Source organism: Aspergillus novofumigatus, assembly GCF_002847465.1.
Source record: "Aspergillus novofumigatus IBT 16806 chromosome Unknown P174scaffold_5, whole genome shotgun sequence".
NCBI lineage: Eukaryota > Fungi > Ascomycota > Eurotiomycetes > Eurotiales > Aspergillaceae > Aspergillus > Aspergillus novofumigatus.
The window spans coordinates 1,385,329-1,411,163 of NW_020194278.1; the positions used below are offsets into that span (position 1 = coordinate 1,385,329).

Genomic DNA, 25,835 nt, shown 5'->3' on the forward strand with positions numbered 1-25,835 from the left:
CAATAGTGCTCGCCAGTCGCCAATAACGCAGACGCCTATCAGCCATAACTCTCAGGCACTAGCGAATTGATCGGCAAATTGGAATTTCGGTCCGAACGACACTCCCCTGACTTGTCACTTAGTTATCAGATCTTACGGCTGGGTCATTGACCCAGTGGTCTGGCTTATGGTGGCTTCTATTGTTTTACCCGGGGATTGTAGTTTCCGTCTGGCGCGTCTAGCAGGGTGGGGACTTCCCAACTGCTTTAAATAGGACATAACTGCCTTATGCGTAGGGATGGATTGCGCAATGAAAGGATCAGTGAGGCGGGGCGACGATCTGGCCAGATCATAGTGCCCCTGATGTTTCCAAGATGCCCCCGATAGGACTGGGACAAGTAGGCTAGCTCGAAAGTCAATCTCAGCTCCTGTACCTAGTCCAACGGCATTTCATGATGGCTCCCGTAGAATATTTATTGTTTTGTTAGCTAGGAATAGCAGCTCTGGTGTAAAAATTGGATGAAAATGCCGCAGCATATCGATGGCATCGTTTTTTTAATCGTCCCAGAAATTTAATGCATCCAACTCACCTTGTTGCCTTAACAAGGAGTTACTTGAGCTCAAGCGGGCCACTCGATCGTGAGATTCGTGACAACGTGACAATGTGACAATGGCTATGTACGCACATTGCACCACAACATAATCTATAAAACAAGAATATAAATACAAACCAACAACCGGGGTTTTGTGTATCAAAATCTCAAGCGCAATATCTGCCCTCTCTCTTCACCAGCACCACGGGAGCAATGAAGTTATGCCGGCCCCAGAGCACATAATAGACGGACGCAAAAGTAAGCATAGCAAGGTACATCACCACACTCCAATTCATTGTTTTCGTGTCTACTGTCTTCGTCAACGGGAAAAAGGAAAAGACGAAGATGGGCATCAGGAAAGCCAAAGCGGCAATATTGACGGTCATGCCGAAGCGGCCGAGGGTCCATCGCCGAGGTGGCAGGGGCTCGCCCCGGATACGCTTCAGGAGCACGCAGCCTATTGAAAGAATGTAGGAGGATATCAGGGAGGTGATTGTCAGTGATACGATGGCTGACAGGGCGACCTGGGAGCCAATGTTGATCAAGGAGAGAAGAATAGTGACTGCTAGAGAAACCATGACGGAGTTGAGAGGGATGTTCCATCCCGGGGTTACCTGCATTGAGCGATCAGTAACTTGCCAGTGTCCTGGTGAGCCTGGTTGTGAGGGACTCACATAGGCAAAGAATGACGAAAATGGCAGTCCTTGATCTCGAGCAAAAGACCATAGCTGCCGGGACGCCGTTGCAACTTCAGTGATTGTGCTGGCCGTGAGCGTGATCACCAAGACCGCTGTCATTGTGTTCGTGGCCGCGTAGCTGTTCGTGGTGTTGTAGAAGATCTGGATGAACGGAAAACCAGTGGGAGTACTCAAGATACTGTCAACATCCCCGAGGGTGAAGCAAAGAGTGACAATCATGACAAATCCCAAAACTCCATTGACCGCGACAGCTGACATCATTGCTTTCGGCAGCGTCTCCGCAGCATCATTGATCTCCTCGGCTTGGAATCGGTTCAGTAACGCTTCTTGAGGACAGAAAGAAAACACGACACTTACACATGTGTACCGAACAGTCATAGCCTATCATGGCTGTAATAGTGGTTGAGAGACCGACCAGAGTCGCAGTGCCATCACTGTTCCATCCTCCAGCATTATTGAACTCTGTAAAGACTGCTTTCGCACTGTTTCGAGGAGCAAGAACCCAGAGCGGGATTATGATGGCGAATAGCCCTACCACATGAATGATCAGGATGAGTCCTTCCACCATGGGTAGGTTTTTGGCTAGGAATGTGTTGAATAATATTGAAAATGTCGTTATCGCCACCACCAACAATGTGCCGTGCCATCGCTGAAACTCATAGGTTGGGTCGTTTAGAACGACCAGCCCTTGTATGACCGTGCCAGCGAGGAAGGCGATTGATACGATAGCGCACTGCCATCCGGTTGCACTGAGCCATCCTATCAACGTCAGTTTCGCCCAAGCAACGTCCGACTCTCGATGCCTACCGGTAATGTAGCTCAAGAACTTCTGGCCCCTTCGAGGAGCAAACTCAGAAACCCAATGGTATTGACCGCCGGAAGTTGGAGCCCTAAAACCTGTCAAAGAGAGCTTGATCTAAGGGTGGAAAGACACGCTTACATGGACGCCATTTCCGCTATACTGGCGAAAACGAGGGCAAATCCTGCCGTGACAATAAGAAAGCCCCATATCAACCCTGCAGTGCCCCCGTCAGTCAAGGCGGAGCTCAACAGCCTTCAACTCCGGAGTCAGTGCTTTGATCACTGGGAAATACGGGATTAAACTGACGTCAATATGACTTCCCACGTCGAGATCAGCGTGCAGCCAAATCCTAGGATTGAGATGAAGCGGAAATTTCTCTGGAGGTTCGTTAGAAAGTCTCCTAATTCAGCAAACCCCACCAACTCACCCTCAGAACCTGCACTCGTCCTAACACGCTCATGTCTCGTTGATCTGCAACTGTGCCCATATACTTCGGCGCAACAAGACCCTTCACCGGGTACCCGGCCTCTTGGGCAATATCATCCTGTACGCAACATTCCGCTTTACTTTCCCCGAGATTGGTATCTTGAGGCGCCATGAGGACTGCAGATGAGCGAGCAGTGAAAGCTAGTCAGATATTGATGCTAAAAGCTCAGCATGCAAGTCAAGTTGGCGGCATACAGCTCAGGTATGGAGGAAAGAGCACTCTGATGAAGAGAAATAGCGACGCTGGTACGTTTGCCTCAAACAAGAAAGCGAAAGCTTTACAGTAGGTATTCGCCGAGAATGATCGACCAATGGCCATCGCGCCAAAAGCAAGGAGAGCAGAAAAGACCCAGCCATGTGGGAGGGAGAAGAGAGGCGACGAAAGTAATGGGACTTGCCAGTGTAACATTGCATAATCGCACATCCCTACCAGACATGGTCCAGGCAGGTATACATTGGTAGCAATAGTGCACTTTCCCGGTCCCGCTGGCGATCAATTTGATTGCAATTGGAGTTGTTATCGTGCTTTGCTTTTTTCCTGAAGGCACCTTGCATAACGCCAAGGATCAAGAAGAAGCACCACAAACCGTGAAGCCAAACGAGACATGGGAGCAAATACAGATGTCATCCCTCTCCCCACGAGAGTTTGGACGAGAGATGCACTGTGGTAGTTTGTGCCAGGTGCATTCTTTTGGGGAATGGTAAACGTCCGACCCATCCCATTCGCAGGATGACAGAGGTGAGGAATGTACGACCCGAAGCTTAAGAAATTCAAAGAGGTGCAGGCAAAGCTCATCCCCACGTAGCCCTTGTGTAACGCGCAAATGGTGATCACAGGGCCATGGCGATCCCTTGGTCCACACCGGGCCATCCCTTTGCTCCGGAACCCAAGGACGAGAAGGGTATTCGGCAGCAAACAGTAGATACGGATACTCCAGCAACAGAAATAAACTCAGTAATCGAGTGACTGGGCTTCATCAAACCAGGCAAGCTCATTTCAAAATGCACACCGTGATTGCAGCCACCGACCAGCCTGGCAATGCAAGCCCCTCGGTAGAGCTTAATCTCTCGGTGAGATGAGGCTTGCCTGATCGTCTAAGCGTTGTGGTCATTCACATTGTCAAGCACAAATTGCCCCGTGGCAGTCGAAAATAATGTCTCGCCCCTCGCGTCAGTTCTGCTTCGAAACTGAGTCATTTGTTCCCACATGGTTAATCCCCCCTTCCTTCTTCGGGTCGAGACCTCCAGCTTTGGGACGGGATGATCCTGTTCCAGTATCGACACCTTCATGCTTGACGCAACTGGGATCGAGTTTTGCTTTTTTCTTGTTCTGCACCCATCCTTCAGTGGGGGTTTGCATGAAAACAATGGTGTTTGTGCCACCAGTCAGTCTTGAGACCCAAAAGGAAGTGTGCCAGACTGCTACTGCCAGCCACGACACCGTCTCTGAGTGCACCTCACATACCAGATGGATACTCCCCTTGGCTCAAATCTATGGCTATCAATTAGAATGACTATGCTTCTGACCAGACTTGCATCGAATCAAATTCGCTGCAGAGGAATAAAACTCGACCGCTGCCAGCATTGTGAGAGTTTGCTCTGGAATACATATATTCCCCTCCCATCTCCAGCTGAGCATCTCCCTCGGCTTCCATGCTGCCATGGGCCCGTATGTTCCTCCAGGACAGTCACCACCATTCCAGGTGGTGGATGACCTGCATCATGGCGCCTGGATAATTATAACTGCCGCCTTCGGGCTGGTCGTTTCGTTAGTCTGTCTTCTTATCCGGGTGTATGTGCGACTGGCTCTCAGTCCCCCCTTTGCGTATGATGACTATGTTCTTCTTGGGGCAACGGTAAGATTTGGGACAAGCGCTCCCAGAGTCAAACCACAGGCTAATGATTTCTGTCATATTCAGGTTGTTGCTATCGCGCAGTCCACACTGATCTTTGTGGCTGCCTCTCAAGGATTCGGAACCTCGATCGACCTGCTGGCGCAAGAGCAAATCAATAGAATCCAGACAGTAAGAGAGCCTGCAAGTTACGCGACTCAAGACTCAACCCTCACAAGCATACAGTTGGTCACAATAAGCGACATCCTCTACCTAATCACCATCTACGTCTCCAAATGCTGCGTCGTGGGCATCTACCTCCGGCTGACGCCTCAAAAAACCCACAACCGAATCTCCTGGGCAACCCTCATCCTGTGCACATTATGGATCATCCCAAGCTCACTCATCCTCGCCCTCAACTGTGAAATGAACCGCCCCTGGAAGACGTCAGGAGGCCAATGCCGCAACCTGGTGAGCCATGTTCTTCTGAAAGCATTAGTCCTACTATTCTCTTCACTAACACACATCCAGCTCCAACGATGGGAGTTCATAACCGCAATGGACATCGTCACCGAACTCATCCTCTTCGCCCTGGCCGTCACCCTCCTCCAGGGCCTCTTCATGCCGCTGAAACGCAAACTCCAAATCGGCTCTGCCTTTCTCTTCCGACTCCCGTAAGCCTAAGCCCAACGCCTCCTTTTCTTATACACAAGATTCCTAACTCTAATACTAACAAAACCAGCCTAATCATGTTCACCATCTTCCACATCTACACCCTAAACGGCCACTACCATGCTCCAGACCCGACCCTCTCTGTCGTCACATCCAAGATCTGGTCCCAGGTGGAGCTCAACTACGCCCTGATCGCATGCAGCGTGTTCTGCCTACGGCCCTTCATGGCAGCCGTGAGCACAAACTACGGCACGGCGGGCGACTCGAACCTGAAGAGCAGCTTTGGCTCTTCGTCGCGGATGCCCAAGGACAATAGCTCCGGGTCTGGGTCCAAGTCTAGGATCGGGCTGTTGGGCAGTGAGGAGAGGAGGACGTGGCGATCGCGCTTGTGGGAGCGTCGGGCGGCGAAGAATGGACGTCCCTCGGACGACCTTGAGAAGTGTTTGGCGACCGGGGGGATTGGTACCGAGGACTCAACTATTGCGCCTTTATCGCCGCCCATTGAGCTGGTGGAGCGGAAGGGGTTGACCAGTGCGGGGAGTGATGGGACCACGAAGATGATCATCCGAAAGGACGTGCAGTACTCGGTTGAGTATAAGCGGAAAAGACCAGATTCGGGTGTTAATCCTGATGCAAAGTACTGGGATACTTATGTAACGAGTGAGTCATAGTACGCCACTCCGTACGATATATAAAGACCGGATGATACTATAATGTTAATTCACCAGTGACTTCTATATAGTCTAGGGAGCCCAACTGGATATTGGAGTGAATGCTCCAGGTTGGCCCTCTTATAATCAGCAAATGGAATGATTAGACCATTTCCTTTCCCTTGAGACCTAACCATGCCAAAGCACACGGCCCGACATATTGAGATGAAAAGGAAGGGTTTGGTTGAGAAACCTATGTACGAGCAGAGGGACGCTTGAATGGATGCGCTTCCGTGTTCCTGCTTAATCGTTAGCTTTGGCGAAAACCTCACAAGACAACAGCACATACAGTACGTAATCATCCAAGCTGACAAGCCCTGGTTCGGAGAAGATGAGATAGAAGTACTTCAAGGTCTCTGCCAACCAGAAACTCTCCATGTAATCTAACTGGGTTGTCTTCACCTCCCGCACGTCGTCTATTGCGGCATGGGCATGCTTGGTCCGAGTCGCCTTCTCAATGCTCTGAAACATTCTCCATGCATCGTCCTGCAATTTCTTGTCCCCAGTGATGCGGTACATGATGAAAACAGACTCGATAGCCTCGGGTCTAGAACCAAGATCAGCACTACAGCACATGATGCAAGACCAAAAGCAATTGTCAGCAAATCACATACCGTAGCAAATACCTCGGGTCCGATATTTCAGTTAGGCCAGGTTGAAGCCCACTCTCCTGGATAATTGTCTTGGCTTCTCGAACAGTGTCTTTCTCCTTTGATCCCTTGGCCAGTCGCCGCCGGACATCTTGGTACCACTTCTGCTCGTCCCATTCACAACTATCCATGCTCTGACAAGGGCTGAGATGCATGATTTCCGGCATGATTCCGGTGGGCATGACGTCGTATGCCCAGATACAGCCATCTGTTAGCTTTCGTGCAATCGAGAGCTCTTCCGGGCGGTTGAAAACCTTGGCCCCGATACCCACAGTGCCCCCAAAAAAGCATTTCAGATGTTCCCATTGAGGCTCTGGGGGCGCGTTGGTTGCGAGACTCGTGTGGGTGTTCCCGGCAAAGAGAAGATCCTCGCCGTTTTTGGTCATGGGTCGAAACAATAAGCGCTTCTTGATCGCCTCCATGGCGGCGGCATACATCTTGCGGTATTGATTCGTCTGAGCTCCCAGTAGCATATGCTCTTTCGGCAAATACTCATACGTCGAGTCGGCCATTCCACCCACAGTAAAGCGAGGGTCTGTAAACTCTAAATCCTGAGCGTTGACCATCATAGGCCACAGCCCAGGAATTTTGGTCTTATTCTGAGCGTCGTCGAGAACGTCTGTAATTCGTTGGACCGCATCAAAGTACTTGGGATCATGAGTCAGCTGAGACAGCCTGGTGAATTCTAGATTCAATGAACCCAATTCTGCCAGGATGGTTTGTCTGCTTGGTTGAATGCTCAGGCCACGCGCAGATCTATGGCCTAGTTAACAGCAGCGTTGGTGGTTACAGAACAATGGCCGGCTTACCTGCTCCATTGCCAGCGGGACTGAGGCATCCTATTGCTAGTATCAAAGGCATCATAGATCATGTCGGCCAGTTCCACCGCCTTCTTCAGAAGGATTGGGTGCTTTCCGTCGGTCAGGTCGTAGGCTCCAAGTAATCCTCCTACATATCGGATAGTAGTTTCGAATACATTGATCTGGGTGGCATCGGTGGTAGTAAAATCAATGCTCTCTATGGCATGCAACGCATCCTTAAACTCGTCTTCCATACCCATAATGACGAGAGTGTCGAGTGCGTCCACCAGAGTGGCAGCCCAGCCAGCAAATGTGGTTCTGTAGCGAGCACTGAGGGGCGAAAGTTCATCACGCATCCAGGCATGCTGCTTGTACCCTTTCCAAGCATGCGTGAAGGCCTCCTTGACAGCTTTCTGTCTGTTCACTCTTTTCCTTCGGCCAAGCCATGATTCCTTCGCGAAGTCGTACTGGACACGAGGGATTGCGGACGGCGCGGGCGTAGGGAGAGGAATAAAACTGGAGACAGGATGTCTTTCGGTATGTTTGGTCCAATGGATACGGTTATCGTTCTGCGGGGGTTGGGGATGGTATTCTGCGTAGTATGAGTGGTCGTCGACAAAGGGAGGTTCCGCGCCAGGCGGTAGACTCGAGAAAAGGAAGATGGTAATGAGAATTAGAATAAAGGTTGGTAAGGCATAGCGATAGCGCCTGCGACCTAGAATCATAGCGCTGAAGATGAGGTGCTCCCTCGACTAGGGACAGCTGTTGTGGAGACAATGAGGGGACCGAGCTTCTCTAAGCTGGAATTCAGTCAATAACGAAACGACGAGGCAGCATCAGGCGGTTTTGATGCAGCATGGCCAAGGCAAAGTTGCTTGACAGATGTTGAATATTGGAAATCAATGAGAAAGAGCAACATTTGGAGGTTAATGAGAAGGAAGCGCTTGAGTACGGCGGAGTAAGGGAGGGGAAGCTCCAGACGCCGCACTGATGTACACACGACAGCTTCCCCGTGAGAGTGGAGAATAGTAGCCTGTCAGGGTCGCTCAGGGACTATTTTGGGCCATTGATCACCCTTGTTTTAATAAACCCTTGGAATCCATCTAATAGCCAGATAATAATGATTGGCGGGAAAATCTGGCGATTGATTGTCATTGATTGCCTAAGAAAGCACTGCAAGGAGCTTCTAGCATGATTGATTTCTATGCCTCCTAACGAGAAGTTGGTAATGCGCACCCTCATTCTTTGAGTCCGTCGGACTTCAAATTCCTGTACGGAGTATGAGTATGCTGAAGACCCTGAGCAGAGATCGGCATGCAGCGGAAAATAAGGGGCCCGCAAGAGTGGCGTGGCAGTGTTGTTCCTGCACTGTCAAGCCGATCGAGAAAGACGTGTCGAATAGGAGGACAATAGGCGTGCACATCAAAGGGGACGAGTGTCCTCATTGCGTAATCTGGTGGTCCCCAGACCCTTGCTATCTCGAACAGACTACCAGTCATAGGTAGATAGGTATGGGAAAAGCAAACTAGGTCTGGGCCTATCTAGCGGGTGGATAATTTCTATTCTTGTGTTTGATCCTCTAACAATCCAAAACATCCAGATACCATCTCTCTTGGTCGGCGTCTTGGCATTATCGCGGATATGTTAGTTTCTGCTGCTCATACAAATCCTCCAGGACTTGGGAGATCATAGAGCAAATAAGGAAACATAGTCTAGTGTATAGTAAGACGAGGTTCAATTATTTGAGAAATCAAAAGAACACTGTGCGTGGTTGGAGACGGATTTGTGAAACTCTTTGAGTTTCGATGGACTTTTCTCAACCAGTTTGCATGGTTTGCATGTATTGGTGCCTTGTTGCCTCGACATCGTAGACGACAAGGGATTCGATAGCATCAGAGGTAGTCCTCATGCAAAGCAATAAAGCCATTCCTTCAAGCCCGCTATTGCATTACTTTGGATATATCTTTCCTTTTTCTTTTTTGGTGAACATGCTCCTGCTGGAGATCATTAGAGTTTAATATCATTTGCTGTTTGTATGATATAGGTAGGCTAAGAACCATTGTGCCAATGCAAGTAGACCACTGCTTTGTCCATACTGACAATAGTGTAGGCAGGCCCTCAAGAGTCGAGCTGCTTTAATGCTTCGAAGACGTTCCATTAGTCTGATCTTTTGGATACTCTCTCCAGTGGCCTACTCTTGAACACTTTTCACGGCGCTGCAAATTTCTGTTGCTCAGAATCCAGTTATAATAATCAGTTTGGGTGATATTGTGACAGTATTGTCATACGCAAGATTGATACTTAATCAGCTTACTTTGATTCATAATCCTGCATCGGGGAATAGACATACGATGCCTATCACAGGGTAGATGTGTCTCGAGTTCTGGTTCTAGCCATCTAATGCTAACTGCTCATGCAGAGTGTTCTTCATTCCCGCAAACCCAAATGCCTCTACAGCTCTCGCGACCATCACAGAACGGTTGCACTCCGCCGTCGCAGAGGAGCCTGTCGCAATAGGCCGATGGGCCTTGGAGCACAAGTTGATGAGGGATACTCCCTCCTGCGTGCCTGGGTCAGGCCCCCAGCGACACGCTCAACCGCGGTACATGCAATTTCTGTCACTATCATACTACCCCAATCACGGATTCATCTACACCTCTCAGGGTCCCGAGAAGACAGGGCAAACTCCCGTCCCGAATGCTGCTACTCCTCAGCCTGGAGTCACCCCTGCTTCGGGTTCAGCCACTCCAAGCAATACCGCCGCAGCGGGCGGCTCAGGCATAGTCATGACCACCGTGCCTTTGCCTTCTTCCGGAGCTCTGTTCAAGCACTTCGTCTACGCCTGCCAACCATTCTGGTGCCATCGACATACAGTCGCTGTACCGGGGGGCATGGTCTACGATGTCGGCGATTTCCGAGTACGGATCGGCGACGTGCGGCAGACGCAGCCGGCGGCGCGGGTCCGAGGCACAGTCGTGGAGATAGAATACAGGGGCCCGTCACTGGTGACTTCTATCTCCGCTCAATACGTACAGTCTAAACGAGGGGTGAACCTAGGCGGGCACTCCGACGTTTCGGATAGTGACCAGGACCCGGGAATCGACCTCGCGCTCTTCGGCGGCATAGAAGACGCAGATATCGATGCGGAGTACTCTGCAACTGCAGCGCTGATCCGGGAGTTCTGGACCAAGCTGGGGATCGAGGGAGCGCGAGAAGCGATCCTTGTGTCGGACGTTGGCAGAGAGGTGAAAGAGCAGTTGAAGAAATTAAAATTACAAGAGAAAATGGGACAGACGGCACCAAGGAATGAGGGTCATGCCCTACAGCAGGACGATGACCCGGACCCGGATGCAGGAACGGACCTAGCTAGACAGTTTATGGAGATTTTCAGGTTTAACAGATGAATGCAATGTCTGAACGCCCGAGAGCACTGGAACCATGAGTAGAATTCAGGTATAGTGATAACTAAAGGCGGGCAAGAGCAATTAGAAGCAAAATGAGGCGATCACACTGAATATGTGGAAATAACCAGATATGTAATATCTTACCGAAGCCCTCCATCAATTACCAAAATTGGTCAAGTCAGAGTCAGAGCAATCATTTCCGAGTCTCGACAGGAGAATCAACAATTCAAGCAGAAGGGTCATAAAAGTCAACCTCGATCCATACTCCCTCCATATCTATCAGCTACAATCGTAATAGCAACGAAGGTCAGACGGGAAGAGTGGATATATGTATTGACACCCGACTAGCTAAGAATGAACAGAACAGCCGAACGAAACGCTTATTTTTGCATCATGAGCTGAACGAACTCGTTGTCTAGAAACAATTAGCGACGGGTCCCATGTAAATCGGGTTCCAACAGAGGAAAGCTGTTTGATCAACATACAATCAATCCGGCCGTCACCGTCCTGATCCGCCTCGCGGATCATCTCGTCAACTTCGTCATCAGTTAGCTTCTCCCCGATAGAGGTCATAACGTGGCGCAGCTCCGCAGCGGAGATGAAACCGTTGTTGTCGCGGTCGAAGACCTTGAAAGCTTCCCGGATTTCCTCTTCGGAGTCGGTGTCCTTCATCTTCCGAGCCATCATAGTAAGGAATTCTGAATACGAGTTAATGATTGTTCTCCTCTCTCCCAAGGTCACACCAAATGCATCGCATACCAGGGAAATCGATGGTGCCGTTGTTGTCAGCATCCACCTCGTTGATCATATCTTGCAGCTCTGACTCGGAAGGGTTCTGGCCCAGGGAGCGCATCACAGTGCCCAATTCCTTGGTGGTGATCTGGCCTAAATAGTCAAACATAGATATTATCAGTATTGATGGATCATTTCCGGACATTGCAAGTCGGCATTTGAACATGATCGCACGGAAGCCGACGTTCGGGGAGCGAAAAAAAGGTCACTAACCATCACCATCCTTGTCCTATAGGTCGAATCTCGTGTGAGCGCACACCCTCAATATTGAGGAAATTCCTCTTATGCAACGACTAGGGACTTGGACAGTTCACTTACGAAGAGAGAGAAAGCCTCCTTGTACTCGGAAACCTGTTCCTCAGTCAAAGAGTCGGCCTAGACATTGTGGTGTCAGCAAACATTTGTCCAGAGTAGCACTCGATCTGCCCCGCAAAGTGGGGGATTTCCAGCAAGACTCGGCAAGGCGACTGAACAAGAAGGCATACCATGGTGAAAAATGGGAATGTTAAAAGTGGCAAGAAAAACGGAAAATGTTAAGCTGGTTGAACAGTGGCCTGTAAGGGTATATAAAGGCTGGACAGCCGGTGGTTTAGCGAGGTAGTGATGGTAGCGGGGAAGAAGTGTTTAAGGGGAAGCTGAGCCAAGTCGACAATAATAACTGGACCCGCCAGAGAACGAGCTGGATGCCTGGCAAACCAGGCCGTCGCTTAATTTGAGGACTGACGGCCTGAAAACGTGACCCGCCCGGAGCACCGCCTGGCCAAAGCGCCCAAAGAGGGCTGAAGGGCTGAAGTGCTGAAGGTTAGGCTGGCAGGACAAGCTTACTGCCTGCCATCTGCATTATCTATTGCAGAGGGCAGAAACTCTCGGATTTTATGACTCTGTTGCGGAGAATTTTGTCCAGCATGTGCATCTGCACACATCAACCCCCATAATGGCATCCGATTCCCGCCCTTTGGTATATCCAGGCTGTTACTATGGTGCTGACGACGCCTCGTGGATCCAAGGCCAGTACTGAAGCTTGAAGGCAACAAGTTCTGGCTACCGTTCCTTAGCGGTGGCAGTGCTCTTTAAACATCGACTCTTCAGCTTTTAATAGCACAGAATATCTCACCTAGATACCGTGTCTTGTACACATAGGCTGGCTGCCTTGCCTGTCAATGTTCCTGTCTGGAGATGTCTGTTCTTGAGCCTCGTTTCTTACATTGACTGATTCTAATTTGTCTAATACAATTGGAACCCGGCGTGCATACAAGCGTCTTCAGAAACTCAATCATGTGTCTGGATTCCGGAACCGAGCCACGAATCCAATGTGTCTACCCCTGGATGCGACGACTTTTAATACATTGATCAAATCAACAGATGAGATAAACGAATTGAGGTGGAGATCGTCACTCGACTCACTCCCGTCCATGACTCCATGTATCATGATCTAAGTTATCCAACTACCTACTTAGATAACCAGGTGCTCTTTTCATCAGACTCAGCAGTCCTCTGATACTAGTTTCCTCCACCCATGTCGCTGTATTGACCCCACTGTAGACATCCAAGGCGGAATTATCCTCAGCGTCACCAAATTTTCCTTTCTGTACAACAGTGATCCCAGATATGTGTAATAATACCTTATTTACCAGGCATCTACTTGATGGATCTGGGGAGAGCCCAGATTACAGGCCCGTTACGGGAAGTACCAGAACGGCTTTCCCTGAAGCGGCATGGCGTCATACGGACTGGTGCCCCTTCACGTGGGCCATTGTTGGTGATGGAGCTGCGGATGTCGGCGATATCTTTGTGATTGCGATGAGTTATAAGTTTCAAGTACCTGCCCTTTTCACACTATACCCTATTCCGACCGCATTATTGCTCCTACCCAGCCTCTGCTTTTCACCGTCATATAATACACCATCGCAGAACTTCATATTTGACCGACGATGATCCGGACAAGCTAGGCCGCTCTCCGCCAAAGACCACCATAGGAATCGCTGATACCCCAGATTACCTGCCGCAATGTGGCGGGACCGCACGAACCTGTACTCCTCTACAGCCCTTAGGACTTAGCTGGCATGAAAAGCTGACAATACTCCTGTCCTTTCCAGATATATCTCCTACCGTCAATCATTCACGCACCACCCAGCCAAGAAGCCACGTTATATCGGGCCGTCCAATGGCTTCACCGACACACCCTCACAATCCGAAGAGAGTCGCAGACTAATATCTGACTCCGGCGGCTTAGAAGATGACGGCGATGCGATCATTGAGATGGATCTCCTGCCCCCGCGGTGGGTCGACGTTCAAGACGAGGTGACCGAGTTGCTCGCGGACATTGCGCAAAAGTCGGCACAGCTGGACAAGCTACACCAGAAGCATCTGCTACCGGGCTTCGGCGACGAGGATGTAAGGAAGCAGGATGAGCGAATGATCGAACGACTCACGCAGGATATAACTCGTGGGTTCCATGAGTGTCAGAAAGCGGTTCAGAGAATCGAAGTGATGGTGCGCGAGGCCAAGCAACAGGGCGGAGTGAGTGCAGGGGACGAGACCATGGCGAAGAATATCCAGATATCCTTGGCTTCCAGGGTACAAGAGGCTAGTGCTCGGTTTAGGAAGAAGCAGAGCACCTATCTGAAGAGTATGCACTGTTACCCTTCATGGCCATTGGGAAAATGTTGTAACCCGTGACTTCACAGAATTACGAGGGCTTGAAGGTGCCGCTGCGCCTTTTGACCGTGCTCCGACGCCACAGAATCCCTACATGGATCCTTCATTAATGGAATCCGACGCCGACAAGTCTTTTTCTCAGTCGACTCTCATGCAAACGTCACAGCGACTCACCGGCCAACATGACGAAGCCATTGAGCAACGAGAGCGGGAGATCAACGACATCGCAAAGAGCATCATTGAGTTGTCAGACATCTTTCGTGAACTACAAGCGATGGTCATCGATCAGGGGACCATGCTGGACCGGATAGATTATAATATCGAACGGATGGGTACTGAGGTCAAGGCAGCCGAGAAGGAGCTGAAAGTGGTATGTTCATTGCTTATGAGAAGATCGAGGGGCTACCAATGGACTGACAAATGCTGCTTAAAGGCCACCAACTACCAACGGCGAACGACAAAACGCAAAATCCTCCTTCTTCTTATCATCCTGGTTGCAGGGATGATCATCCTACTAATAGTCAAACCAAAGAGTCATAGCTCACCAGCTCCTACACCGTCCCCTCCCCCACCCGCCGAACAGCCGCCAGCTGAGCAGCCACCGAGTCTTTTCCCTCGAACTTCCACATCTGTCTATCGTCGAAAGAGGCGTCCGTTTCCGATTCAGTCTTCAGAGGACAAGTTGTTCGAACCAGGTATAAATGGGTAGTCGTACTTGACAGATACGGTTATGACAAGAAATAATGCATAATATCACCATCTATAGCGCCTTCAGGAAGCGGTGATCAGATAAGGTCTAGTTTTGTAATTTACCTAGGCCCATCGCTCACTGTACTTTGCATTTAAATAAAACGGGAAGCGAGATGCTTCGTAATGCCTGTCATTGAACTAGCTATCGGAATAGAACCTACATACGGTGCGCATGTCCTGGGACAGCGACGCCCCCAGAGTCAAAATTGTAAGTCACAAAAGAAACGTTCCATTGTATTAAACTGGCAAATAACTCCAGCTCGATATCGGTCACATGCAGACGGAGATTGAATAGCCCGAGCCCACCAGAAGTAATATCACACTGAACAAAGCTTGGGGAATATGGATCAAAGTCGGAAGTACAAAGCAGAATGCCCGAACAAGAAAATAGGACCAGCAGCTTAGATGCTTTAAGGATGCTACCTCTCCTGCGGATAGCCCTCCTGATTCAGTAACTCGGCGACATCAGCGTCCAGGTCGCCGCTAGCGAATTGCGCATAGTCCTCCTCTCCATGGGTAACCTTACGCTTCTTCGAGTTGACTCCGTTGGGACTGCCCTGCTGAAGCATGCTGGAAAGATTCGACAGACCTGGTAGTTCCATGTCAGATGGCACATTATTGGTAGGCTGTCCGATGCCTGGAAGCGGAAAACCATCGACCTGAGCCTCCTCCACCGACTCTGAGATTTTCTCCTGGGGGGCTTGCGTTGGGGACCCAACAGGGGTGATTGCTTCCACTGGCGGGGGAGTCAAAGCCTCGACCTCCGGACGAGCCACGGCTGGCGCCTCAGCGCCCGCATCGCTAGGCTGAGGCACGGGTGGATTGTCGATAGAAAGTCCTCTCATGATGCTATCTTCCACGTCCCGCTTCTTCGCTTCAGTCTCCGCCTTCCTTTCGGTCAGCTGCGAGAGAACGGACTGCTCTTTTGACAAGGCTGCACGATTGGTTTCAAGAAGCTTCTCAAGACCATCGATAAGTGCCAGGCGCGATTTGATGACCTCGGACACAGAACTTTCAGCGTTTGCAAGCGCTTTCAGTAGTTGGCTTAGACGTGCAGCGTGCACTGGAGGAGTTGGTAGGGGTACGGCGGGATCATTCATTTTGTCGTACTCTCCATTCGCTGCAGTAGCAGACGCACCGGAGGCCATTGTCGCTTTAGACAAAGCTGCTTGCAGAGGCACCAGCGGCTGGAGTTCGGATGGAACCGAACCAGACGGGCTCGAGAAAAGGGATCCGCCCAACAATGGCTTTTTACCGGTCGACCGTGACTTATCAATCTCTATAGTTCGATAAGCCAACTGACAGTTAGGCCGAATATCACGAGAAAAGCTTACCATCCACGCGAGCCTCTACAGCTTCCTGAATAGGTATCTCAAAAATTGACCGTTGCCTCCACACCTCCACAACTCGTCGAAGCTTCTGCTGGATGTCGTTTGAAGCACCTTTGTATGCAGTTGCCATGGCCTCCGCAATGATCTACATTGAATTAACCTCCATTCTTACGCCACGCAAAGGAATACCAACCGGAGAGAATGCGATTAGGAAATCATCCTTCCGTCTGGCTTTTGATTGTTGTGCGACCTCTAACCGCTCGTTAGTTCAAGAGCACTGGTCCGATTTGCAAAGTTTGTACCGTTAGCAAGGTAGATAAGGTTCAGCCTTTTGGGCGCAGGCGAATCGCGAAGTTTCTGTAGCCAAAGTTGCGCTGTTCGTTCTGCATGTCGTCTAAATGTCGAGAAATAATTAGCATCTCCTCTAAGAGACTCATTACTATGGCTCAATTACCTGTGAAACATTACCCATTGGGCAACTGTGACGATACCCTCCTGCGTCTCGTTTAGCGCTGAGAGTTTGGCTTTGACAGCATCATCAGTGTACGCCATGCTGAAAGAAAGCCACGACAGGACGTGTCTAGAAGGCGATGTGTTGAAGAGTTGAAACCAGCTGGATTGGATGCTTTACTGATATTACTCCAGATTTGAGGAGCTTAGCAGGAAGTTATATTGACAAAGGGATAGATGCTGGCGTCGGGTCAATTGAGAAACACCAACAACATAAGCAGCTTCAAGCGAGAGCAGATCATCGAAGATATGATATGAGAGTAATGTGAAGCTGACAGTGTTCATGAAGTGAAGCTCATCGAAGCTCCAGACCAACTACGGAAGCTTCCTGACCGCCCTCCGCGGCAGAATCCCCGGGCTCCATCAACACTCATTCACACCTCCTCAAAGCGCCAGCTGGAGCATTGCATTCAACCTTAATCTCATTTCCTTCATCCACATTGATCTACAGCACTTCCAGGCCAGTCCTGGGACTCTAACACTTCAATTACTACTCAAAAATGGCGGACCGTTTCCCCTCACTGGAGGACTTTTCTGCGGGTTGGTTGCCCGCAACAATCCCGCTAGTACCTGATTGATGATACTAATCTGGATACACCCAGGCCAGACTGACGTTGTCGAGACCAACGGGGCATCGGATGAAAACGACTTCCTTGCTCGGGAGCGCGCTATTCTTGGAGATGATGCCGAACAATTTGCCACTGCTCAAGACCACGTTGCTACAGATATCGGTGATGATTTACTGGGCGGTGCGGAAGGAGCCGTAGTTGGCGAAGCAGCCCCTGAGGAAATCTCGGGGTTTGAGTCTTCGTTTCCTGCTATAGAGACACAGAACGAGGTATTATTTTGCTCATGCTAGCGCCGACGTCGTTTACGGAGCACTGACGCCCTTCTCCTTAACAGCAAGTTGCTCCTGGCGGTACAATTACCGGAACAGGCGCACCCTTCCCGCCAACTGGCTATCCTTCTTACAAAGAGCCAGAGGAAGAGCCAGAGCCCGTCAGGTATGTCTCATAGCTTTTCCTTTTGTGTCAACGCTCCACTCCTTCTACTCTCGCCCGCCTGCGAGGATCCGCACGCTGACGATACGGATTGTAAAGGGAATGGCGTGAGAGACGAGACGCGGAAATCGCCCGCCGTGCAGAACTTTCGAACGAGAAGAAGGAGGCGACTATCAAGAAGGCTCGAGAGGACATCGACGATTTCTACGTATCTTACAACAACAAGACGGACAAGCTCCGGGCTCAAACCCGCGCTGATGCCGAACAATTCCTTGCCAACAGAGAAGACACCTCTGCCGGTGGCACCAGCTGGGAGCGCATCGCGAAGCTCGTCGACATCTCAGGAAAGGGCGCGAAGGGTGGTGCCAGTGGATCAGGCAAGGAGCGTTTCCGTGAGTTGCTACTGGATCTGAAGAAGGATCAGAATGCCCCAGGTGCCAGTGGGATCTAGGGGTTGGACGCTGGTCGTTGACATGACAAGCAAGACGGAGGACGGCGGATCATCGAGAGACTGAAAGAAATAAATTATCTAATGACAATACACCCTGTTTCATATTGTTGTCGCATCTTGCTCACGAACATCACTACTCGCGTTTGATCAACGATGCCTTCCCTTTATCATTTTGATCCGCAATGAGTGGAGCGCGAGGTTTCCTACTTTTGAAGGTCATGGTTGCGTGTTCGCTTCAGCTGCAGCTTTTGATTCCTTTACTACTGACATATCCTTCTGGCACCCGTGTATTTAAACCTTGGTATTTCCCCTCCTCTTTATCATCCTCGTTGAATGGACGTATGAATTACCTGCTCCTATGGTCGCCTTCCGTACGGCTTCACCGTAGAGGATCTACATAATTCGCCCAAGGTTAAACCTAGGGTAGCATGCAGTAGATTGCCGACAAGTGGCGCTTGTTACATGGTCTTGATTGACATCCTTCAAAGCCGAAGAAAACAACCCCGGATACTGTCTGCAATACATTGAGCAGAATGGATGACTGAACTCACTCGGCTCAAAGAGTAACTATAACATTCACCAGTTGCTTTAATCCAACTCGGTAACATCTCCGCCAGGTTCACCAATCTCTTCAACATGCTTTTCCTTTCTGCCCTCAGCTTCAATTTCCTCAAGCTTCTTCCTGCCTTCTTCTGTGGTCGCATCAACGATGCCTTCCTCAAGGCTCAGCAAGCCGCCAGCCCCGAGCTTCTCCACAACTTCTTCGGCCTCGTTGACGGGCATTTTACCAAGTACTTTGTTGACTTCATCAAGGGACTCCGAGGCCAATGCCTTCTGCAGATCCTCCGAGAAGGACTCGAAAATCTTGCGAGCTTCGATCTCTGCCGGGTCATTGCTGTCTGCGGGTGGGATATTAATAGTGATCTTGGTGTTAGGATCGACGGCATGCAATTGAATCTGCTCTACTCCAGCAGGATCATTGGCAGCCGAGCTGTCTTTGGCGAGTTCCGCCGCACGGGTTTTAATTTTGTTGTAGGTTTCGTTCACGTCGTTGCGGAAAAGTGTCGCCGCTTGATGGTCTTTAGTCGTGATACTGTTGACCAGACTGTTTTAGCAACAGTTCCACACATTTATTGGTCAATTTGAACTTACCGCTTGAAGAAAAGTGAGATCCCGTCTCGACCTAGAGAGCGGCAATATTGCAACAACAGCCCCTGGTGTACGCACTGACGAGCATACTCCTCCTTTCCTTCCATCTGGCTGTTGAAAGCTTCAACTAGAAGGCCATCCGTCTCTTTCTCTGCGACAATCTCCGGGTGGTCCGAGATAAATTGAAGCAATGCCCTATAGTCATTACGGTTGATGCGAGCAAACTTCTTGGCCAGATCGCTCGCTTTGACGTCGTCCGGGTCGCCTTGCTCATTATCATCAGCTTTCGGGGCATCATCTTGTACTGCACGTGGATTTAGAAGTTCCACAGATTCTGATTTCGCCGTAGCCGGTGCCTTGCCCTTATCCTTTGATTTTGATACGTAGGATGTGTCGAATCCAGTATGCAGCATATCGCTCGTAATCTTGCTGGACTCTTCCTTCTCCAGCTGCGCAAGGCGAGAGAGCAATTCTTTCTGTAACCCCTGAACTTTGTCCTGGTGACCTTCTACACCTTTGATGTATGCCTGGTATCGGCTATCGGGACTCGACTCGCCGATCTCCTTCTTAACTTGATCGACTAAAGAACTTAGCATCTGAGAGTACTTCGGCTGCTCCTTTTCGTGTGTATGAACGCCCTCCGGTGGGACAGGCGCCTGGTCTTCAGCGGGGTTGCTTGCCGATTCCATCACGGCCTGAAAGACCAGCTCCTCAGGATCCCGTGAAGATCCTTCATGCTCGCGAAGCAATGCGAGGAGCTTATCAATACGTGAGAGGAGACCATCGTTGATAATTCGCTCGTACTTTAGAGTGTCAATCTCCATACGGCGCTGGTGCCGTTGCTGATGGATCTGAGCCTGCTTCGCTCTAATGAAGGAGCGCTTGTCGACATTAGGGTGAACCTCAATGTCCGAATCATCAGACAGTTCAAGAGCATCCCATTTGCTGTAGTCCAAAACCATCGCGGCGGTTGGTGGTAATACGCTTAACGAAAAGCTGTTGCTGGTATGTTATGAGGGGTGCGGCGGGGTAGAAACAAAGTAGTATAACAGTAATAGACGATGAACGATGAAGAGACAATTATGTTCACAAGATGTGCGATTCAAAGAAGAGCTGCTGGAGATCATCAACTTTGAATGACTCAAGCTATTCAACCAAGGCCAGCAAGAGAATTAGTAGCTTCAAAACAAATGTAAACCTCAATGTATATTTAAGTCACATGCATCGAAAGCTCTCGATCAGCTTCGATTGCAGCCGAACCTCTATGGAAGGCGGTTCGAGATGGCAGAATCAGGCATTTTGGGAAAGCCGCTCTGCCGACTCCGATCCCTGTCCGACCGACCGACCGAACAAGCATAGTTTCAACTTCAGCTGACGCTTGCATTTTACGTCGCATCAGTGTTGCAAGCACCCATCCATTCCTCGAGCAGCAATTGAGCTCGACAGTGTCATGATCAGCACAACATTAGTGTTCCCGTGACGAGATATGGCATCCAGCTTCTCTTCCGTGACATCATTCTGAATCCCCGTCCAATTCCGCATCTTCTCTCCAAATTTCCAGATGCGCGGGATTAGATCGCTTCCCTGCTGGGCTCCTGGGTTGAGCACGAAGCGAGTTCCTCGACAAGGACTCTTTGCAGACCTATATTCCCACGCCTGCGTAATTTCCTCGACGCACAGCGCTCGCAATGGTCTCATCCGACAGTTTTCGGGTTGCTCCGGGTCAATAAGTAACAGTTGCAACCCGCGTCCGTATCAATCCGCAATCGCGTCCTCGTTATACGCCAATGTCTATAGTAAAGATTTTTCAACCGTTCAACCGCGATTTGTGCGTACAGTCAGGCTGTTTTCTACCTCCCAACGATCATTGGAGGCAAAGCCGAACGTCAAGTCGACAGGCGGTCAGGGAGTGAGGTCAGAGATACACCAGGATCAGGAGCATGAGGACATCGAGAAAGGTTTTGAGCTATCGGAGAGAGCCGCTCAGGCAGCACAGGTCAACCTCAGTGCGAAGCTCGCCAAAGATGGTGCTGCTGGAAAGAAGGCCGGGTTCAGGGAAATATGGAGGCTCTTACTGATCGCTCGACCGGAGGCGAAGAAGCTCGCCTTCGCCTTTCTTTTCCTGCTGGTATCGTCTGGAATTACAATGTCCATTCCATTTTCAATTGGAAAGATCATGGATACGGCTACAAAAGCGACTACAGAAGGTGGTAATGAGCTCTTTGGTCTGAGCCTTCCCATGTTCTATGGTGCGTTGGCTGGTATTCTCACTCTGGGCGCTGCGGCGAACTATGGTCGCATTATCATCCTGCGTATCGTTGGTGAGCGCGTCGTTGCCAGACTTCGCTCGAAACTCTTCCGCCAGACGTTTGTGCAAGATGCAGAGTTCTTCGACGCGAATCGGGTCGGTGACTTGATTTCTCGTCTTAGCTCTGATACCGTTATTGTCGGCAAGAGTATTACACAGAACTTGTCCGATGGACTGCGCGCCGCAGTTAGCGGTGCAGCAGGGTTCGGTTTAATGGCCTACGTCAGTCTCAAGCTCTCCAGTATACTGGCTCTTCTTCTCCCTCCTATCGGCCTTGGAGCGTTTTTCTACGGACGAGCGATTCGAAACCTGAGTCGTCAAATCCAGCGGAATCTTGGAACATTGACTAAGATTGCGGAGGAGCGTCTGGGCAACGTCAAGACTAGCCAGTCCTTTGCTGGCGAGGTTCTCGAGGTTCGCCGGTATAACAATCAAGTGCGAAAGATTTTTGAACTTGGCAAGAGGGAATCCTTGATCAGCGCCACATTCTTTAGCTCCGTACGCAACTGTTACCCAACCCTACCGCTTATCATAGATCTAACTTTATCTAGACCGGGTTTGCTGGCAACATGACCATCCTGGCATTGCTCTACGTCGGAGGAGGCATGGTCCAATCTGGTGCCATAACCATTGGAGAATTAACTTCATTTCTGATGTACACGGCGTACGCAGGGTCAAGCATGTTCGGTCTTTCGAGCTTTTATTCTGAACTGATGAAAGGTGTCGGGGCAGCTAGTCGACTGTTCGAACTGCAGGATCGTCAGCCAACCATATCTCCAACCAAGGGCGAGAAGGTCGTTTCGGCGCGAGGTCCCATTCGCTTCGAAAACGTGACTTTTAGTTACCCAACTCGGCCTGCTGTCCCCATTTTTAAGGATCTCAATTTCGAAATTCCCCAAGGGACTAATGTTGCTATCGTTGGGCCCTCGGGAGGTGGGAAATCAACAATCGCTTCCATCTTGCTCCGTTTCTACTCTGTTACTGAAGGAAGGGTCCTAATTGGTGGGAAAGACATTACCCATATGAACGCCAAATCCCTTCGACGAAAGATTGGCATTGTCTCCCAAGAGCCTGTCCTCTTTTCGGGGACCATCGCGGAGAACATTGCGTATGGTAAGCCTCAGGCCAAACGGTCAGAGATCGTTGCAGCTGCGCGCAAAGCGAACTGTCAGTTTATAAGTGACTTTGTAAGTTACTCGACCTCCTTTTTGGTTTACACATGCAGCTGACTGTGTTGTCCAGCCGGATGGCCTCGACACCCAGGTGGGACCCCGAGGCGCTCAGCTTTCTGGTGGCCAGAAGCAGCGCATTGCGATTGCCCGGGCTCTGATCAAGGATCCTGATATTCTCATACTCGATGAAGCAACTTCTGCTCTCGATGCAGAGTCGGAAACTCTTGTGAACAGTGCTCTTACCGCGCTCCTTCGTGGCAACAATACTACCATCAGCATCGCTCATCGACTCTCTACTATTAAGAGATCAGATACGATTATTGTCCTTGGCCCCGACGGAAGGGTAGCCGAACAGGGCAGTTATGAGGAGCTCAGTGCTCGCCCTGACGGCGCCTTCACAAAATTGATGGAATGGCAGATGAGTGGCGGCGAGGTGACGGACCAGCCCGTAAACTCTCCTGCCAACCCTGTGGCGCTGGAAACCGCTTGGGACATGCAGAGTGAGGATGTGACAGAGATATCCGAGGATACTAGCATCCCCTCTGAGTCGCGAAAAAGTGATTAGTGCTTTAGATGGATTACCGGGCCCGGAGGCGCTCACATAGACTCCCTTGCATGTCCGCTTATTTCTTTTTGTTTTCTTACGTTAACTCCCCACTTCGCGAGTATGGCATCTTGACCTATAGAATATCCCCTTTATGATTTTGTGTCTATAAATTTCTTCTTAGACGGTCAATAGTGTCGAGAGTATGCATTATTGATGAAATAAGTCCTTTGGGAAGACCTCATAACTGGACATGTAGTGAGACAAATCGAAGTATAGGCACAACCAGCGAGCTCATGGGGTCTCTGAAAACGTAAAATCTCAATTGGTGACTGTCCCCTCTCCTCTCCGGAGCATTCCGTGGGCTATCTATACGGAACCGAAAATAAGGCAACAACACATGACATCGCAGGTCACAAGTCTTGGCACTATTCCTCCTGACAGCACCTTAACGATCACTGCTAAGCACCTTGGCTTCATGGCGAGCTGTGGTTCATGAAAGCCATCAAATGTTAATTATGGCTTGATTGCTTCCTTTTGATCTATTCAGTTCCCATTGTCGGAAAGGACTGAACGAACCATATAGAACAGCAATGGATCGCATTCGGCGCTTGATCACTCGCCCGCAGGCCTACGAGCCGATAGAGCACCCTACGGGGGTTGATGGCGACGATCATGGTCCAATCTCCCCGCGACCACAGCATGAATCGCCTTTCTCCAGATATGAATATGCCGTATTCTTTATTCTGGGCGTGTCAATGTTGTGGGCATGGTACGTTCCTCATACCTGTGTTACCTCCCCATCTGACCCATGTCCTACCGATTTCGCCTGAAAGCTTTCTGACTCTGCCGTACCTGGATTAGGAACATGTTTCTTGCCGCAGCACCGTATTTCTATCTCCGTTTCCGGTCGGACAACTGGACAGCAACCCATTTCCAACCCTCGATTCTGACAGTCTCGACCATCACTAACCTGGGCTCCGCATTCATTCTCGCCAAACTGCAGAAAGGGGCGTCATACCCGAGACGAGTAACGCTTTCTCTACTTATAAATATTGTCGTCTTCTCGCTGTTGGCGCTTTCGACAGTCTTTATGAAAGATGTCGGCGTTAAAGCCTACTTCAGCTTTCTGATGTTCATGGTATTTGGGGCAAGCTTAGCAACCGGCATCAATCAGAATGGCGTCTTTGCCTACGTGTCTGGGTTCGGGAGAGAAGAATATACACAAGCCATTATGGCAGGACAGGGAGTAGCCGGCGTGCTTCCGTGTGTGGTACAAATTATCTCTGCTTTGGCAGTGCCGGAGAGTAAGGGACAAAACATGCCTCAGGCTTCATCAAAGTCCGCATTTATGTATTTCATCACTGCCACCGCCATTGCTGCTATCTCGCTGGTCGCCTTTCTTTCCCTTGTCAGACGACGGTCGGGTATATCCCTACAGTTGCCAGAGGAACAACACGATTCGATTCCTTCTGGTTATGCTCATAAGACGGTGAGTCTCTGGGTTTTGTTCAAGAAACTACGGTTTCTTGCATCGGCTCTATTCCTTTGCTTTGCCATTACTATGGTGTACGCGGTCTTCACCGCAGAAATCGAGTCCGTACATCAAGAGCCCAATCGTTCCCGGTTATTCTCTCGAGAAGTCTTCATTCCAGTGGCTTTTCTCTTTTGGAATGCCGGTGATCTGATTGGGAGAATGTCAGTCATCGTCCCCCGTCTTTCATTAGCCCATCGTCCTTGGGTCCTTTTCGTCATTTCTGTGGCCCGCCTTGGGTTCATTCCACTTTACCTGCTTTGTAACATTGCCGGGAGAGGGGCCATTGTACAAAGTGATTTCTTTTATCTCTTCGTCGTGCAGCTTTTGTTCGGGGTTTCCAACGGATACCTTGGCAGCAGCTGTATGATGGGAGCTGGTCAATGGGTTTCTGTGGATGAACGAGAGGCTGCTGGTGGGTTTATGAGCATGGTTCTTGTGGGTGGCTTGGCTGCAGGAAGTCTCATGAGCTTCCTTGTCGCCAACATATGAATGTCCTCTGGGAGGCAAGAGCATATAGACGGTATAGGCTTGACCTATGATATTCACGGATCATGACCATATAATGCTAGGTTTGTTACATTGTCCAATAAGAGGACTCGCCATTCCACCTTGAGCACAAGGACATGAATGAGCATCCTGACTCATCTCCTTTGTTCTGTATTTCTCGGTAGCAACGTCTCACTGCGCCCCGTACTTTGTGGCAACCGCCCTCGCTTCTCTCCTTTCCACACATTTTCCTATCAAGGCCACCTTCAACATCCGCGCTCTTTTCGCAATCCATCTTCAAGTGTTGATTGGTTACCCAGTTTGAAGATAGTGCATTGTTGCCTATCATTCTAGAAATGATGGAATTCGGTTTTGATGGGCTGGACACTCCAGCTGCAGGTAAGGTAGAAGTGAGGGACAGCGAACGATCAGTCCATGAATAGACACCAATGGCTCATCGTCTACCTGGCCTTTGGCCTCCTTCTGTTGTACTTGAGTGCGCCGTGATCTTATCATCGAA

The 25,835-nt window shown here is 50.0% G+C and overlaps 11 protein-coding genes across 11 annotated transcripts; 6 read left to right on the top strand and 5 right to left on the bottom strand.

The window, feature by feature from the left end:
- Window positions 1–739: 739 nt before the first annotated feature.
- Window positions 740–2,670, bottom strand: P174DRAFT_372808 (putative GABA permease; the record flags this gene model as incomplete). The annotated part of the gene is made up of 5 exons (XM_024822453.1): window positions 740–1,572; window positions 1,628–2,160; window positions 2,211–2,324; window positions 2,379–2,449; window positions 2,500–2,670. 5 exons carry the CDS (start codon window positions 2,668–2,670, stop codon window positions 740–742), a joined length of 1,722 nt encoding a protein of 573 aa, XP_024681362.1.
- A 1,549-nt stretch (window positions 2,671–4,219) lies between these two features.
- Window positions 4,220–5,733, top strand: P174DRAFT_371853 (uncharacterized protein; the record flags this gene model as incomplete). The annotated part of the gene is made up of 5 exons (XM_024822402.1): window positions 4,220–4,414; window positions 4,478–4,582; window positions 4,637–4,861; window positions 4,922–5,064; window positions 5,133–5,733. 5 exons carry the CDS (start codon window positions 4,220–4,222, stop codon window positions 5,731–5,733), a joined length of 1,269 nt encoding a protein of 422 aa, XP_024681363.1.
- Window positions 5,734–5,760: 27 nt separating this feature from the next.
- On the bottom strand, window positions 5,761–8,140 carry P174DRAFT_504870 (glycoside hydrolase family 47 protein). The gene is made up of 4 exons (XM_024831230.1): window positions 7,232–8,140; window positions 6,387–7,178; window positions 6,062–6,319; window positions 5,761–6,011 (listed from the first exon to the last, which is right to left on the bottom strand). Exons 1-4 carry the CDS (start codon window positions 7,945–7,947, stop codon window positions 5,966–5,968), a joined length of 1,812 nt encoding a protein of 603 aa, XP_024681364.1. The 5' UTR covers window positions 7,948–8,140; the 3' UTR covers window positions 5,761–5,965.
- Window positions 8,141–9,124: 984 nt separating this feature from the next.
- Window positions 9,125–10,654, top strand: P174DRAFT_408595 (uncharacterized protein). Its single transcript, XM_024824176.1, has 3 exons — window positions 9,125–9,266; window positions 9,333–9,587; window positions 9,642–10,654. Exons 2-3 carry the CDS (start codon window positions 9,574–9,576, stop codon window positions 10,624–10,626), a joined length of 999 nt encoding a protein of 332 aa, XP_024681365.1. The 5' UTR covers window positions 9,125–9,266; window positions 9,333–9,573; the 3' UTR covers window positions 10,627–10,654.
- Window positions 10,655–11,006: 352 nt separating this feature from the next.
- On the bottom strand, window positions 11,007–11,906 carry P174DRAFT_461291 (calmodulin; the record flags this gene model as incomplete). The annotated part of the gene is made up of 6 exons (XM_024829981.1): window positions 11,007–11,041; window positions 11,112–11,324; window positions 11,386–11,511; window positions 11,632–11,647; window positions 11,737–11,793; window positions 11,904–11,906. 6 exons carry the CDS (start codon window positions 11,904–11,906, stop codon window positions 11,007–11,009), a joined length of 450 nt encoding a protein of 149 aa, XP_024681366.1.
- A 1,299-nt stretch (window positions 11,907–13,205) lies between these two features.
- Window positions 13,206–14,902, top strand: P174DRAFT_504872 (t-SNARE syntaxin TLG2). Its single transcript, XM_024831231.1, has 4 exons — window positions 13,206–13,448; window positions 13,515–14,047; window positions 14,106–14,446; window positions 14,510–14,902. Exons 1-4 carry the CDS (start codon window positions 13,426–13,428, stop codon window positions 14,783–14,785), a joined length of 1,173 nt encoding a protein of 390 aa, XP_024681367.1. The 5' UTR covers window positions 13,206–13,425; the 3' UTR covers window positions 14,786–14,902.
- An 80-nt stretch (window positions 14,903–14,982) lies between these two features.
- P174DRAFT_408602 (DUF618-domain-containing protein) lies at window positions 14,983–16,928 on the bottom strand. The gene is made up of 5 exons (XM_024824177.1): window positions 16,612–16,928; window positions 16,460–16,551; window positions 16,351–16,409; window positions 16,161–16,302; window positions 14,983–16,105 (listed from the first exon to the last, which is right to left on the bottom strand). Exons 1-5 carry the CDS (start codon window positions 16,707–16,709, stop codon window positions 15,246–15,248), a joined length of 1,251 nt encoding a protein of 416 aa, XP_024681368.1. The 5' UTR covers window positions 16,710–16,928; the 3' UTR covers window positions 14,983–15,245.
- A 118-nt stretch (window positions 16,929–17,046) lies between these two features.
- On the top strand, window positions 17,047–18,471 carry P174DRAFT_442656 (clathrin light chain CLC1). Its single transcript, XM_024827624.1, has 4 exons — window positions 17,047–17,207; window positions 17,270–17,505; window positions 17,571–17,671; window positions 17,768–18,471. Exons 1-4 carry the CDS (start codon window positions 17,168–17,170, stop codon window positions 18,117–18,119), a joined length of 729 nt encoding a protein of 242 aa, XP_024681369.1. The 5' UTR covers window positions 17,047–17,167; the 3' UTR covers window positions 18,120–18,471.
- P174DRAFT_442658 (Hsp90 co-chaperone CDC37) lies at window positions 18,372–20,379 on the bottom strand. Its single transcript, XM_024827625.1, has 2 exons — window positions 19,272–20,379; window positions 18,372–19,212 (listed from the first exon to the last, which is right to left on the bottom strand). Exons 1-2 carry the CDS (start codon window positions 20,228–20,230, stop codon window positions 18,708–18,710), a joined length of 1,464 nt encoding a protein of 487 aa, XP_024681370.1. The 5' UTR covers window positions 20,231–20,379; the 3' UTR covers window positions 18,372–18,707.
- A 254-nt stretch (window positions 20,380–20,633) lies between these two features.
- mdr2 (ATP-binding cassette permease mdr2) lies at window positions 20,634–23,479 on the top strand. The gene is made up of 3 exons (XM_024831232.1): window positions 20,634–22,074; window positions 22,128–22,763; window positions 22,819–23,479. Exons 1-3 carry the CDS (start codon window positions 20,830–20,832, stop codon window positions 23,311–23,313), a joined length of 2,376 nt encoding a protein of 791 aa, XP_024681371.1. The 5' UTR covers window positions 20,634–20,829; the 3' UTR covers window positions 23,314–23,479.
- A 406-nt stretch (window positions 23,480–23,885) lies between these two features.
- On the top strand, window positions 23,886–25,318 carry P174DRAFT_373395 (nucleoside transmembrane transporter FUN26; the record flags this gene model as incomplete). Its single annotated transcript, XM_024822498.1, has 2 exons — window positions 23,886–24,064; window positions 24,157–25,318. The coding sequence occupies 2 exons, from the start codon at window positions 23,886–23,888 to the stop codon at window positions 25,316–25,318; spliced, it is 1,341 nt and encodes a 446-aa protein (XP_024681372.1).
- Window positions 25,319–25,835: the final 517 nt, after the last annotated feature.

Bases quoted from the DNA above. Each gene is read 5' to 3' on its own strand.
- mdr2 (XM_024831232.1), top strand. From the start codon at position 20,830: ATGCGCGGGATTAGATCGCTTCCCTGCTGGGCTCCTGGGTTGAGCACG. The intron at 22,075-22,127 runs GTACGCAACTGT...AACTTTATCTAG, and splicing joins GCGCCACATTCTTTAGCTCC to ACCGGGTTTGCTGGCAACAT. The intron at 22,764-22,818 runs GTAAGTTACTCG...TGTGTTGTCCAG, and splicing joins GTCAGTTTATAAGTGACTTT to CCGGATGGCCTCGACACCCA.
- P174DRAFT_408602 (XM_024824177.1), bottom strand. From the start codon at position 16,709: ATGGCGTACACTGATGATGCTGTCAAAGCCAAACTCTCAGCGCTAAAC. The intron at 16,552-16,611 runs GTAATTGAGCCA...CTCGACATTTAG, and splicing joins CAATGGGTAATGTTTCACAG to ACGACATGCAGAACGAACAG. The intron at 16,303-16,350 runs GTTGGTATTCCT...AATTCAATGTAG, and splicing joins TCCTAATCGCATTCTCTCCG to ATCATTGCGGAGGCCATGGC.
- P174DRAFT_504872 (XM_024831231.1), top strand. From the start codon at position 13,426: ATGTGGCGGGACCGCACGAACCT. The intron at 14,048-14,105 runs GTATGCACTGTT...GTGACTTCACAG, and splicing joins GCAGAGCACCTATCTGAAGA to AATTACGAGGGCTTGAAGGT. The intron at 14,447-14,509 runs GTATGTTCATTG...TGCTGCTTAAAG, and splicing joins CCGAGAAGGAGCTGAAAGTG to GCCACCAACTACCAACGGCG.
- P174DRAFT_442656 (XM_024827624.1), top strand. From the start codon at position 17,168: ATGGCGGACCGTTTCCCCTCACTGGAGGACTTTTCTGCGG. The intron at 17,208-17,269 runs GTTGGTTGCCCG...GGATACACCCAG, and splicing joins ACTGGAGGACTTTTCTGCGG to GCCAGACTGACGTTGTCGAG. The intron at 17,506-17,570 runs GTATTATTTTGC...TCTCCTTAACAG, and splicing joins CTATAGAGACACAGAACGAG to CAAGTTGCTCCTGGCGGTAC.
- P174DRAFT_442658 (XM_024827625.1), bottom strand. From the start codon at position 20,230: ATGGTTTTGGACTACAGCAAATGGGATGCTCTTGAACTGTCTGATGAT. The intron at 19,213-19,271 runs GTAAGTTCAAAT...TCTGGTCAACAG, and splicing joins ATCTCACTTTTCTTCAAGCG to TATCACGACTAAAGACCATC.
- P174DRAFT_504870 (XM_024831230.1), bottom strand. From the start codon at position 7,947: ATGATTCTAGGTCGCAGGCGCTATCGCTATGCCTTACCAACCTTTATT. The intron at 6,320-6,386 runs GTATGTGATTTG...TCTTGGTTCTAG, and splicing joins GACCCGAGGTATTTGCTACG to ACCCGAGGCTATCGAGTCTG. The intron at 6,012-6,061 runs GTATGTGCTGTT...ACGATTAAGCAG, and splicing joins AGCTTGGATGATTACGTACT to GAACACGGAAGCGCATCCAT.